The 12,226-nt window shown below is 48.9% G+C and overlaps 1 protein-coding gene across 1 annotated transcript in view; it reads left to right on the forward strand.

Annotated features, from left to right (window-relative positions):
* SPAG17 (sperm associated antigen 17) overlaps positions 1–12,226 on the forward strand; it is a 354,514-nt gene that overhangs the window by 253,819 nt on the left and 88,469 nt on the right. The window contains exons 27-29 of the mRNA XM_090053742.1: positions 474–630; positions 1,819–2,024; positions 2,274–2,418. Of these exons, the coding sequence (XP_089909868.1) occupies positions 474–630; positions 1,819–2,024; positions 2,274–2,418 (508 nt within the window). The remainder of the gene's footprint in view (positions 1–473; positions 631–1,818; positions 2,025–2,273; positions 2,419–12,226) is intronic.

A 12,226-nucleotide genomic window follows, 5' to 3' on the forward strand; every position in this document is an offset into this window, starting at 1 on the left:
CCACCCTGACACCCCCCCCCACACTCCCCTCCATCCCCAGCACCCAACCCCAACAACAGCCACCACCCTGACCCCCCCCTTCACCTCTCCCCATCCTGACCTCCTCCCTTCCTCCCTGCCCACTGCCACTTCCTCCCTGCTGGATGTTCTGGGGGGCATTGGGGATGGGCAGTGGGGGGGGCAGTGTCACCATACCCCCCCACTTAACCCTCAGACAGGGAGGCATGGAAAAGCCCTGCTGCTCGGGCGGCTGGAGCATGTTTGCTGCCGCCACAAACTTCCCCAGCAGCAGCTCAAACCCACACAACCCATGCAGCCAGTCACAGCCCACCCTCTTGGCAGTGCATGCACAGTTGGCCACAGGTGTTACGGACAGACAGACATACAGACTTTACTGTATTAGCATGTTCTAAGAGGAATTCTTATTGTTTAAAACAGCTTTAACATATGTAGTCTGTCATGATTTCCCCTAGATTCTTTTTGCTGATGGCACAGTGATCAAAAGTCCCGATTCCGGCCCTGTCCTACCACCACAGTCCAGCATAGCACCATCCACTATACCCGAGAATAACCTGCAAGTCCAGACACACTCCAAATTGGAACATCCTCCAGAGATCAGCACCAAGAAAGGTAGGATTTTCAGCTTGACATTCCAGTTGCTGCACCAGGAATTAGGGCAGTTTTTTACAATATGGACAAATAAATTGCAGTGAGTTATAAATAGAAAGGGACTTACCACATGTCACCTGCTTCACACTTTGTCTTAAATGAAAGCTAAACTGCGACAACTTACTTTTTCTCACTGAAGAATAAGCTACTAGAATTTACATTTTGCCTACTATGATGCAAGAAGAACACATGGAGAGTGACTTAAAATCAGCTGACACCTGGTAGGTCCCTACCCCCCTTTAATGTGCTGTAACATGTTTGTATAAACACTTAGGGCACTTTTACATGTGGTCCAGGGGTTGGGGGTGGGAGGGGATGTTTTAATTAAAGCAGCTCCAAGAGCTGCTTTTATTAAAGTGCCACAGTATCTCATGTGCCCCCACCACCATTTTGAAATGCAGTGACGCTGATACACATGATGCAGAGGCTTGCTGGAGCAGCATGGAAACAGGGTACCTCTCTACCCACCCCAGACCTTGTGCTGCCCACCTCTGCCCCAGTGCTGCTGAGAGCCAAGCAGCACTGGGGACGCGTCTGCTTCCCTACCCCGCCCAGGGCTGGCCAGGAACTGACCCTTCTGGGTCACAAGGATTTCCCCACCCACCCCAGAGCTGCCCTGCTGCTCACTGATCATGCAAGTGGCCCTCTTCTTGACCCTCTCGATGTTTTACAGTATGGACAAATAAATTGCGGTGAGTTATAAATAGGAAGGGGCTTACCACATGTCACCTGCTTCACACTTTGTGTTAAGTGAAAGCTAAACTGGGGCAACCCTCTAGAGTGGGAGGAGAGTAGCCACTGTCAGATTCTAGAAGATCCTATCCCTGTGCATCCCTAACAAGTGAAGCACTTCATAAGGGTACCTTGTTTCAATAAGTACTATTTTGGAGCACTGCAGCTGTTTTTGGAACACTTTAAAGAGTATGTATGTCTATCTGAAATGGTTCAAGTGTTGATACTTCCTATAGCCTAAGACTTGTCCCAAGATTACTGATGAAGTTCTTCAAAGATTAACCCCTCCCCTGGGCCATCACTTCCCCCTTCCACAATCAGTTACAATAATCCTGGAGAGTTTACAGCTTGCTGACATATCTATGGCTATGCATTATATCTAGAGTGATATAGAGGCTTTTGTTTGTATTCTTGCAGGAAGAAATAGCCACAAGGGAAGTATAGCACAACCAACCAAAAATGAATTGCCTGAAGGTCCCTGGCAGATTGCACAGCAAGAGAATGAGTCAGGAACCTGGATAACAACTACTCCGTTGGGCTTTCAAGTGGCCACTAAGGGAGTAAAGAGATTGGATCTGAAACCATTATTAACCTATGAGGCAACTGACCCAGTTAATAAAACGGTAATGTTATTCTGCGTCTAGTAATCTGGCTGATTTCCTAAATGTTAGAAGTAGTGTAGAATTTGTTCATTAGATAGTTTCCTAAGATCTCTAATAATATGTTAAAAATGCAAAGGTTGTGAAAGAATGTGAACCTTCAGGCTACTAAACTACGTAAGACTGTGCTGGTTAAACTTTGCTAGTGTTAAAGCACCTTCTCTTTTTAATGTTTTACAGATGCTGATGTTAAAGGTTTTTTTGCCCTTCCAGGTTCTGGTAATACGAGAAGACAAGGTGATAATGGTTCAGAAAACTGATGGGACTATGATTGTGGATCACGCTGATGGTACTAGAATCACTACATTTTATCAAGATTTTGAGAAACATCTCATACCTGAGGATTATGAAGAAACAGGTAAAAATCAAGAGGGGCATAATTCTCTCTCCTATAACTTGTAAAGCAGGACTATGTCAATGCAAACAATAGATTTTTTTTTTTATTTTATTTTATTTTTTTTGGTCAAAATTTTGTATGTATTGCCTAGATAATAGATCTGATATTCAGCCTAGGGTGTTGTTTTTTTGTGAATGCTCTCTTATTGGTATGTATTGTGACATTTATTTTATTGTGGCAAGAGAGGTATTAAGTAGATTTTCTCCTTCATCTATCTGGGTACCCACATGCCTCTCATTCCCGGGGGAGCACAGTTCCAACCATTACTTTAAAAAATAACATTATCTCTTTTTTATTCTATGCCCTCCAGTAACTTTGCTGACTTTTTTTTTTCTTTTCAAATGAATGAATCTGTGAGACTGACATTATGATTGTGATAAAATATGGGCATAAAGAATGGAGTTTGCTATTAGCCTTTTTCATTCATAGCCAAAAGCAATTTTTATTTCCTCTGTTCAGCAATACAATTTCATATTCTCTGTCCATTTGCATGGTGGAAAATATCACTTGTGTTCAGGGTGGAGACTATGCTTGCTGGCTCACAATACTTTGGGAACACAGTGAAAGGTCATGTTTTCAGAGGGAAAAATTGTCACTCGGATCGGACAAGGCCAGATCCATGTAGAACTAAAAAAGGACAGTGGCCTTCATAAATTCAGTGAGGAGGTGGTACAGAGAACTTGCCGGGAGGTAAAGGTAAAAATGAGCTGCACTTCATGAGGGAAGTTTAAAAACAAGTTGAGGTTCTATTAATATGTTTGTAAGCTGCTATGGGCAGAGTCTGGGCAGATGACAGCAGGGTATGTTTGGTCACACTAGTTGAGCTGACCAGTTTTATTTTTGCTGCTGGCTTTGGCCAAGGACCCACTGTTCAGGACCCTTCCCTCTGCTGCAGCCAGGCTAATAGATCGTAATAGGAGGCCACCCAGGCTTGGTAATGATGTAAAACAAACAAAAGAAGTTAAACAAATAAGTTAGCACTTAGCTGTCTTCCAGTGGTTCTTCCAGGCTTTACCTCCTGGTTGCCTCTTTTCCTTTAGAGGCTTTGCAGAGCCTGCAAGCTTGTGCAACAAAGCAAACAATCAAGCAAATAAACAGAGAAGAGCCCTGCTCTGGGCTCTCCTGGTGGCTGCCTAACCCCAGGCAGCCTGCTCCCTAGCCAGGTGCAGCACCTTGAGGCTGCTTTCAGTGTCCTTTTATCCTTCCCACTCTGGGCTCACATGGATAACCCTCTCTTACTCCCTACACCTGTGTCAGTTCCCTTGCTGTGGGACTTACTACATCCCAGGACCTGGTTTCCCCAGCCTCCAATGAGTTCTCCCCAGTCCGGGGTGGCTGTGCAGAGGTGCTTCTGGGGTGTGGGGCTATTCAGACCCCCCCCTCCCCCCCAAAACCCCTAGTAACAGTGCAAGGTCAGAAAAAGAAGACCTAGCTGTGAGTCCACCATTAAATTACCAGGCAAAATCTTAACAGAAGATTCAAAGAATCTCAACAGCTACTTTGCCTCAGTCTTCACAAAAAGAGTTAAACTGCAACCATAGAGAAAATAAGGCTAAGGAAGGGAACAAGCTGAGAGATGAGCTAACAAAAGAAACAGTCAGAGAGCCTTTGACATGCCTGAATGAATTTAAGCCAGTGAGTCCTGATGAACTTCATCCCAAAGAAACTATCAGATGAAATTTTGAAGCTGGTAGCAATACAATTTACAAAGTCATGGGAGACAGACAAGGTACCAGAGGACTGGGAAAAGGTCAATATAGTGCCCCTCTTTAAAAAAAAAAAAAAAAAAAAAAAAAAAAGAGGGAAGTCCAGGGAACTATAAATGATTTAGCTTCCCCTCAATACCTGGGAAGTTGCTGGAGTATATCATAAGGAAGTCCATTTGCAAACATCTAGAGAAAGGACAGGCTGATCAAGAGCAGCCATTTTGGATTTACTATGAATAAATCCATGACGCATCTTCTGTTCTTCAGTAGGATACTAGTTGGATGGATGAAGGAAATGCTGTGCCTATAGTATATTTGGACTTCAGCAGGACTTTTGACATAATCCCACACTGCAGTCTCATAAACAAGTTGAAGAAATGTAGGCTAAAAAAAAAAAAAAAAAAAAAAAAACCTACTAGAAGGTGGACAACTCAATAGCTGCAAGCAAAGGGAAATCACAGACTCAATATGGATCTGCAGTGTGATGTGGTGCAAAAGGTGAAAGCATTTTTGGGTTGCATCACTAGAAGCATTAAGTGCAAGACACAGGAGGTGATAGTGTCTCTACTCAGCATTACTAGGCTTCATTTAGAGTGGTGTGTACAGTTTTAAGATTCACATTTTTAAAAGGACATAGAGATGCTGGAGAGGTTCCAGAGGCAGGTAACAACAAGAAAAATAAAGAATTTGGAAGACCAGTCATACAAGGAGAAGGGACTAGGCACATTCAGCTGTGGGAAAAGTGCTTAAAATGGGACATGACACCAGTCTTTAAATACTTGAACCACTGCTGTAAAAAGCACAATACCTTTTCACACTTGCTGTAGAAAGTAGCATGTGGACCAATGGTTTGCAGTGACCAGTGATTGCAACAATATAGATTTAGATTAGATAACAAGAGAAACTTCTTCGCTGATAGAACAGTTCAGCAATGGAATAGACTGCCTAGAGAAGTTGTGGCATCTCCATCATTGGAGGCGTTCAATGTTGGATGGTCTCTGTGTAACTATGCCAGTGGTACCCCAGGGTGCCACAGGAGCCCCTTTTGGTGAGCCAGAAGGGGGAGCTCCTGCATTGAGCCACCCACCTCACTGCGCCCAGCCACTTTCCAGGCTCTGAGTGCCTCCCTAGGGGTGCCTCTGATCCGGCTGACCCCCTTCCTGGAGCACACTCACTAGCCTGGGAGTAACATAAGCTGCCACCACCGCAAGAAGGGACTCTCTCGTCCCTGTGTCCTTGGGGAAACACAGGCCTAATAGTCCTATGGGTACTCAACCCAGTACAGGCACTTGGGGCACTTCCCCAAGTCAGGAGCCAAAAAGGCAAGTCTCCCTTAGTCTACAGACCTAAGGGGCGCTTAGGCATAATTTAGACCCACCCCTCAATAACTCTCCTACACCGGTTACAAAGGAGAACTTTATTGATTACAGGGGTACAGTGAAAATAGGGTACAAGATTGAGCAATATCATAGAAATCCCATAGAGCAAAACAGTCTGGCTGAGGTAGCCTTTTGATCACGCATCTGAGTTACTGCCAGCTACATATTTAACCAGATCTCAAGTAGCTTACTCACAAGCATCATCCAGAGGCTGTTAGAGATTCCCTCTGGAGGCAGGCCGTTCCTAGCTCATGAGCTATGAGGGAGAGAGCCAGTTTCAGATGGTAAAACTCCTCTCTAAGTCTGAATCCTCTGCATGGATGCTGCCCCCTCCTCCTGGGCAGCCTTAACTTATATAGCCCCTGTGACCTCATTCACCTGGTCCAATGAAGGCCAGCACCTGTTGGCTGTTGGCCAACCAATTTGAAATACATCACTAGTTGCCGGGCAGACTCTAGCCCACCAGGTAGATGCCCCTCACCCAGGTAGCTGATACCAGTCACGTAGGCAGAGGGAGCAGGTTTCCCCCCTCAGGAATGTAGTCAGCTTAGGTTACCGAAAGAGATAGGGTAAAGGTGTGTCTCCTCTGCTGGGCCCATCCTAATCAAATTGTCACAGCACAGAGATTTTGAGGAGAAACAAAGGTGGCTTCCTGCCACACTCCTCAGGTATATTGTGATGCTGCTATGGTAGCAGAACTTCAACAGCAAAATAAAATTGCCATGTGTGCACTCCTCCTGTGTTAGGGCTCTGAAACTAAAACAGGGAGGAACTGCCTTATGCTGTAACCCTTCCCTCTCCAGACCTTCCCATGCTTATCCCAGGAACAGAGACATCCAGGACAGTTCCACCCCTTTGTGCCTTTGTTTATGGGAGGAGCTGGACTGGAAAATGCTACCCACCACCTGGCTGCCTCCTGCACACAGTGCCCCTGTGCTGCAGGCGTATGCCAAGGCCCAGCAGCACCTGGCATCTCTGACAGAGCCCCTGAGAGCCATTGAAAGACTCACAGTGGCATCCTCCCCAATGCCACACAGGGCAACCCAGAGTCCCAACTGGTCACAAGGAGAGACAATGGACCTGATTGCACTGTGATGTGATGCCAAAGTGCAGAACCAGTGAGCACTCCAACACCCACTCCCTTGCCTGGGCAGCTAGGTGCCATGCCTCTACACTCTGAAACATCACCAGTAGCTGCACCTTGTTGCCACCTGCAGGGAAAGACTCAGGCCACCAGGGATGCCTGCCATGTCCATCCGGTAAGCCCCACACAGGAAGGAGAGCTGAAGGGGTAAGGCAGCAATGCAGTCACCCATGCATTGCCTGGATTGGTGGTCTTTTGTGCATTACCCATGCATCAGTGGTCTTTCACTAGACCAAGGGGAAAACAATACCAGGTAGATACAGAATGAGCATGGTAGGAATAATTGCCATTGTACTATTGCCATAGAATTGGTGTATGACCAATTAAAATAATTAGACATATACAAGTCAGTGGAACCGAATGGTCTTCATCTGAGAGTGCTGAAGGAGCTACCCGAAGTCATTGCAGAACCCCTGGCAAAACTCCTCCACAACTCATGGTGCTCTGGAGAAGTCCCTGAGGACTGGAAGAGGGCCAATATTGTGCCCATCTACAAGAAGGGCAGGAGGGAGGACCCGGGGAGCTATAGGCCAATCAGCCTAACTTCCGTCCTAGGGAAAATTCTAGAAAAGATCATCAAGGAGCCTGTCTGCGATAAGCTTGCAGAAGGTACGATTCTGAATGACAGCCAGCATGGCTTCATTGCAGGCAGGTCTTGCCTTACCAACCTCATGTCCTTCTTTGACAAGGTAACCCACCACCTAGACACAAGAGAACAGGTTGACATTGCATACCTAGACTTCCAAAAGGCCTTTAATCTAGTATCCCACAATGTCCTTGTGAGAAAATTGGAGGATTGTGGACTTAACTCTGAGAGAGTCAGGTGGGTGAGAAGCTGGCTGCAGGATAGGACCCAGAGAGTTGTAGTGAATGGATCTGTGTCATTCTGGCAAGAAGTGGGCAGCAGTATCCTGCAGGGGTAGGTGCTTGGTCCAGTATTTTTCAACATCTTTATTAACTATCTGGATGTGGGAGTGTGTAATCTCACATGTGTGTCCTTCAATGACCATTGGGACCCCTGGCATGGAGAGTGGATATTCGTTCTCCGATGCATAGTCAGCTGCTGGCTAGGGCATCTGCATGGGTGCTATCAATTCTTTCCTGCCACGACTTTGACATTGCATGAAAAATAGAGATGTTGATCTTCTTTATCCTCATATAGCCTCCACACAGACACTGCAGGTCCCGTGTTTTGGGGCTCCACCTCCCATACACCCCGCCTAGCACCTCCCAGATGACAGGAAACAACACCAGGTAGCCAGGAACACAGGAAAATAATGCTCAATCAGAATTTTTAATAGTCTCTTCCCGGCACTGTCATGAAAGTGTACGCAATCCTTCATGCCGGTTGTTTCCCTCTCCTACTCAGGAGCTTAAAAGTCCTTCTCACACTGCTATTCACATACTGAAGCTAGGGGAATTCAGCTTTCTTTCCTCAGTATTCAGCCCCAGTACTCACAGCTACACTGTGTTGCCTGCAGGTCATCCTGGCCTGTATCCAGTAGTCATCATTGCTGAGGCCCAGTCTCGGCTCTCCAGCAGCTGATCCTGCTCCTCTGAGCTGGCTCCAGTGAGAGCCACTTGCTGCTGCAGTTCCCACCATTTGCCCCTGCCAGGGCCTGCCTTCCAGTGTGTAGCTACTGTGGAGCCACTGCATTCACTTCCTCCCTCTCCAACATGTCCGGTCAAGTTTTGAACTCTGCCACTGTATTCTGCTCCTCCTGCCAGGCCCAGCAGGTTCCTCTTAGCCAGGCTCATCCTGGGGCCGGCATCCCTGGAAGTGTCTGGTGTGCTTCTGGGTCACCATCAGAGAGCTTCAGCCCAACTGCTGCCATGGCCAATCAGGCTTTGCTGCCACAGGGTGAAGAGCTCACTAGCCAAGTTCACAGACAACACCAAGTTATGGGGAAGCTTGGTCATGCTTGAAGATAAGCTACAGCTACAACTGGACCTAGACAGGCTAGTAAGTTGGGCAGATCGGAATCTGATGAAGTTCAACACTGAGAAATGTAAAGTGCTCCACCTCAGGATGAGCGACCCCCAACACACCAACAGGCTTGGCAGCACCAAACTAACTAGCACCACAAATGAAAAGGACCTGGTGGTAATAATAGACCACAGTATAAATATGAGCCGGCAGTGCGATGTTGTAGCCAGTAGAACAAATAATACTCTGGCATGCATCAATCAATGCATCTCCAGCAAAACCAAGGAGGTGTTTCTTCCACTCTACTCAGCACTAGTGAGGCCACAGCTGGAGCACTGCATCCAATTCTGGACACCACACTTTAACAAGAGCATGGACAAGCTTGAGAGAGTCCAAAGAAGAGCCACCCATCTGATCAGAGTCTTACAAGAAAAGGCTGAGGGATCTGGGATTCTTCAGCCTGATGAAAAGAAGGCTGATAGGGGACCCGGTAGCAGCTTATTGCTACATTCCAGGAGTACTTCTAAGGCTCGGTGAGCAACTGTTCACCAAGGCACCCAAGGAGAAAATTAGGAGTAATGGCCACAAACTCCTGGAAGACCAATTCAGGCTCAACATTGGGAAAAACTTCTTCAGAGTCAGGGCGTCCAAACTGTAGGATAAGCTCCCTCCAGAAGTGCTGCAATTTCCTACCCTGGAAATCTTCAAGAAGAGACAAGACAGTCACCTTGCTGGGGTCACCTGACCCCCAGTTATCTTTCCTGCTTGGTGTAGGGGGCTGGACCCGATGATCTTCCAAGGTCCCTCCTGGCCTGACAATCTATGAATCTGTGCCCACAGCAGCTCTCCCACCTGCCTCCAGGTTATACACCTGGACCCAGGAGCCCTGCATGGGGGGGCCATCCCTCCCTTTCCTGCCTCTGTCCCCACTTCCCACCCTGCTGGCCAAGCTCCCCCCTAGCCCCCAGGGTTCCCTCCCACAGTATGCAGGGAGGCAGGAGGCAGTTCAAAATTTTATTGAGCAGCCAGCACCTTCCCAGCTAGGCAACCAGGGGCCTGTCACAGGCAGAGAAACTCATTGATGGCAGCAGCAATCTCCTCCTTGGCCACAGGGGTCAGGCACTCATAACGTAGGCACAGATAGCCCTCTAGGCAGTGCACATTGAAGGGAAGTGCAGGCTTGTCTGGGGTGTTGTTGAAGCTCAGAGCCCCACATGAGGTTCTCAGCTGTCCCCAGGACACCATGGTGATTAGCAGCAGCAGGGAGTAGTGGGCCAGGCACCCCTCAGTGCTCTCAAACAGCTTGTCATGGTGTGCCATGGGGACTCTCAGCAGGAGCATGCTTAGAGTGCAGGCCATGCACTGGGGCAAGGGGGAAAGGAGATAGGTTTGCCAACCCTCCTGCATCGACTGGGAGTCTACCAGAATCAGAATTGATCTCCTGGTGACTATTGAAAGCAATCCTGGAGATTGATATTCTGAACGGGTTGAACAGTACAATTAATGAGTAGAGGTGTACTGATACATCAGTCCCATATCAGATCAGTACTGATATAAGTACAGTGTTGGCAAATGACTTTTTTTGGTTGATGTGGCCAATAATGTCACCGATAAATGTCCCATGCATGGACACTGCTACAGTACAGTACACAGGCAGCCAGGAGCACAGCCCAGCAGTGTGGAGAGCAGCTGGGCCTGGCTGGTAAGTCTGTTGTGAGGGAAGGGACATGGGGGGCAGATTGAGGCCCCTGCAGTAAGGGAGGGAGTGGGGCTGGGGCAGGGGCAGGCACTACACAGCTGGGGTGGGGCACAGGATGGAGCCATGAGTGGCTCCTCTGGGGGGCACAGGGCAGGCTGCCACTGTGAGCTGGGGCTGGGGGCAGTGCTGGGCTCTTCCCAGTTGGGGGGTTTGGCCAGGGCTGTACTCGGGGTTGGCAATGGAGGCACTGGGTGGGGGGCTATGGTGAATTTTGGGGTGGCAGAAGCCCCCCCATACCCTCTTTCCAGTGCCACCACTGCCCACCCCAAGAGCAGCCCAGCCCAGCCCCCAGCCTGGAAAAGCTTGGTGCAACCCCGGCCCCAGCCTGCAGTGGGATCCTACCCTCTCCCCGCATGCAGACTTAGGGGCACATGCCCCCATGCCCTCCCAGGGAGCATGTAGCAGCAGAAGCTGCACCTTCCCCTGGAGCCCTCCCACATGAGCCACTCGTGGCATCATCCTGCATTCCACCCCAGCTGTGCAGCACCTGACCCTGTCCGAGTCCTATTCCCTCCCTCATTGTGGGGCCCTCGATCTTCGCCCCATACCCCTTCCCTCCCCCCTTTCCCCTTCCCCCACAACAGACTTACCAGCCGGATGCTGCTCTCCAAGCTCCCCAGCTGCATATTAGCAATTCATAGATTCATAGATTCATAGATGCTAGGGTCGGAAGGGACCTCAATAGATCATCGAGTCCGACCCCCTGCATAAGCAGGAAAGAGTGCTGGGCCTACATTACCCCAGCTAGATACACATCTAGCCTTCGCTTGAAGACCCCCAGGGTAGGGGAGAGCACCACCTCCCTTGGGAGCCCATTCCAGACCTTGGCCACTCGAACTGTGAAGAAGTTCCTCCTAATATCCAATCTAAATCTGCTCTCTTCTAGCTTGTGGCCATTATTTATTGTAACCCCCCGGTATCAGCCGATATGGTATTGGCCAAAAAAATCTGTTGGTGCACCCCTAATAATGACATTACATCATGTTGGGGGAAAAAAATCTGGAATAGTTTCAGTCAGAATTGGTAACCCCCCGTGGGATGGCTCTCCAGAGAGGCCCACCAGAGGGGAGAGTGGCAGCATCACCAGCTATGTGTCCCAGGCAGATGGGAGCCCCTCACCCTACAACCCCAGCTGGCATAGGCCTGGCACCATGGGAGGAAACTGCCTGGCCTGCAGAAGTGGGGGAGTTGGTCTGGAGCTGCTGTGGCAGCTGCTGCCAAGAGCCATCCGTAGCCCAGCCTGGGGAGGGGACTGGGAAGGCAGATTGCTTCTGGCAAGTACCAAGTGGGCCACCTGCCCCCACAGAGGGAGCAGGGATGAAGGGCTTGGCTAGCAGCTATCTGTGCCAGGGGCTGCCCGGGCAAATTTTCATGGTCCCCGTGGACAGTCCCCATAGCCCGTCTCAGTCTGGTTGTACAACAGGCACATAGGATAGGATTGTACAACTGTAGCTCCTGCCCTTACCTCCTGACTCTGGGCAGAATAGCCTCTTAGCCTAATGTTTCCTCCTTCCTTCTTGCAGCAAACTTCAGCCCAGCTTATATCCCTGGGCCACAATGGCTGCCCTCATCAGGCACCTGGTTGCTACCTGTTTGCTGCACTTAAAGTGGCAGGCACCAAAGGTGACTGGGATGTGGCAGTGGTCCTTCTGGGACTACAACTCAGAAGTTCCTGGATAGATGGTCTTGCCTCCACTCATGATCAGACTGATCACCACATTTGGGGTCACTAAGTAATTTTACTTTGTGCTCAGATTGGTATAGACTGTGGGGGGTATATCTTCCTCCATAGCAAGGGGCATGGCTGTCTTTCTTGGCTCTCAAACATATTTAACAGCCCTTGCAGCATCAAGA

The sequence above is a fragment of the Crocodylus siamensis genome, chromosome 1, assembly GCF_052110815.1.
Source record: "Crocodylus siamensis isolate JL-2025a chromosome 1, ASM5211081v1, whole genome shotgun sequence".
Classification (NCBI taxonomy): Eukaryota; Metazoa; Chordata; order Crocodylia; family Crocodylidae; genus Crocodylus; species Crocodylus siamensis.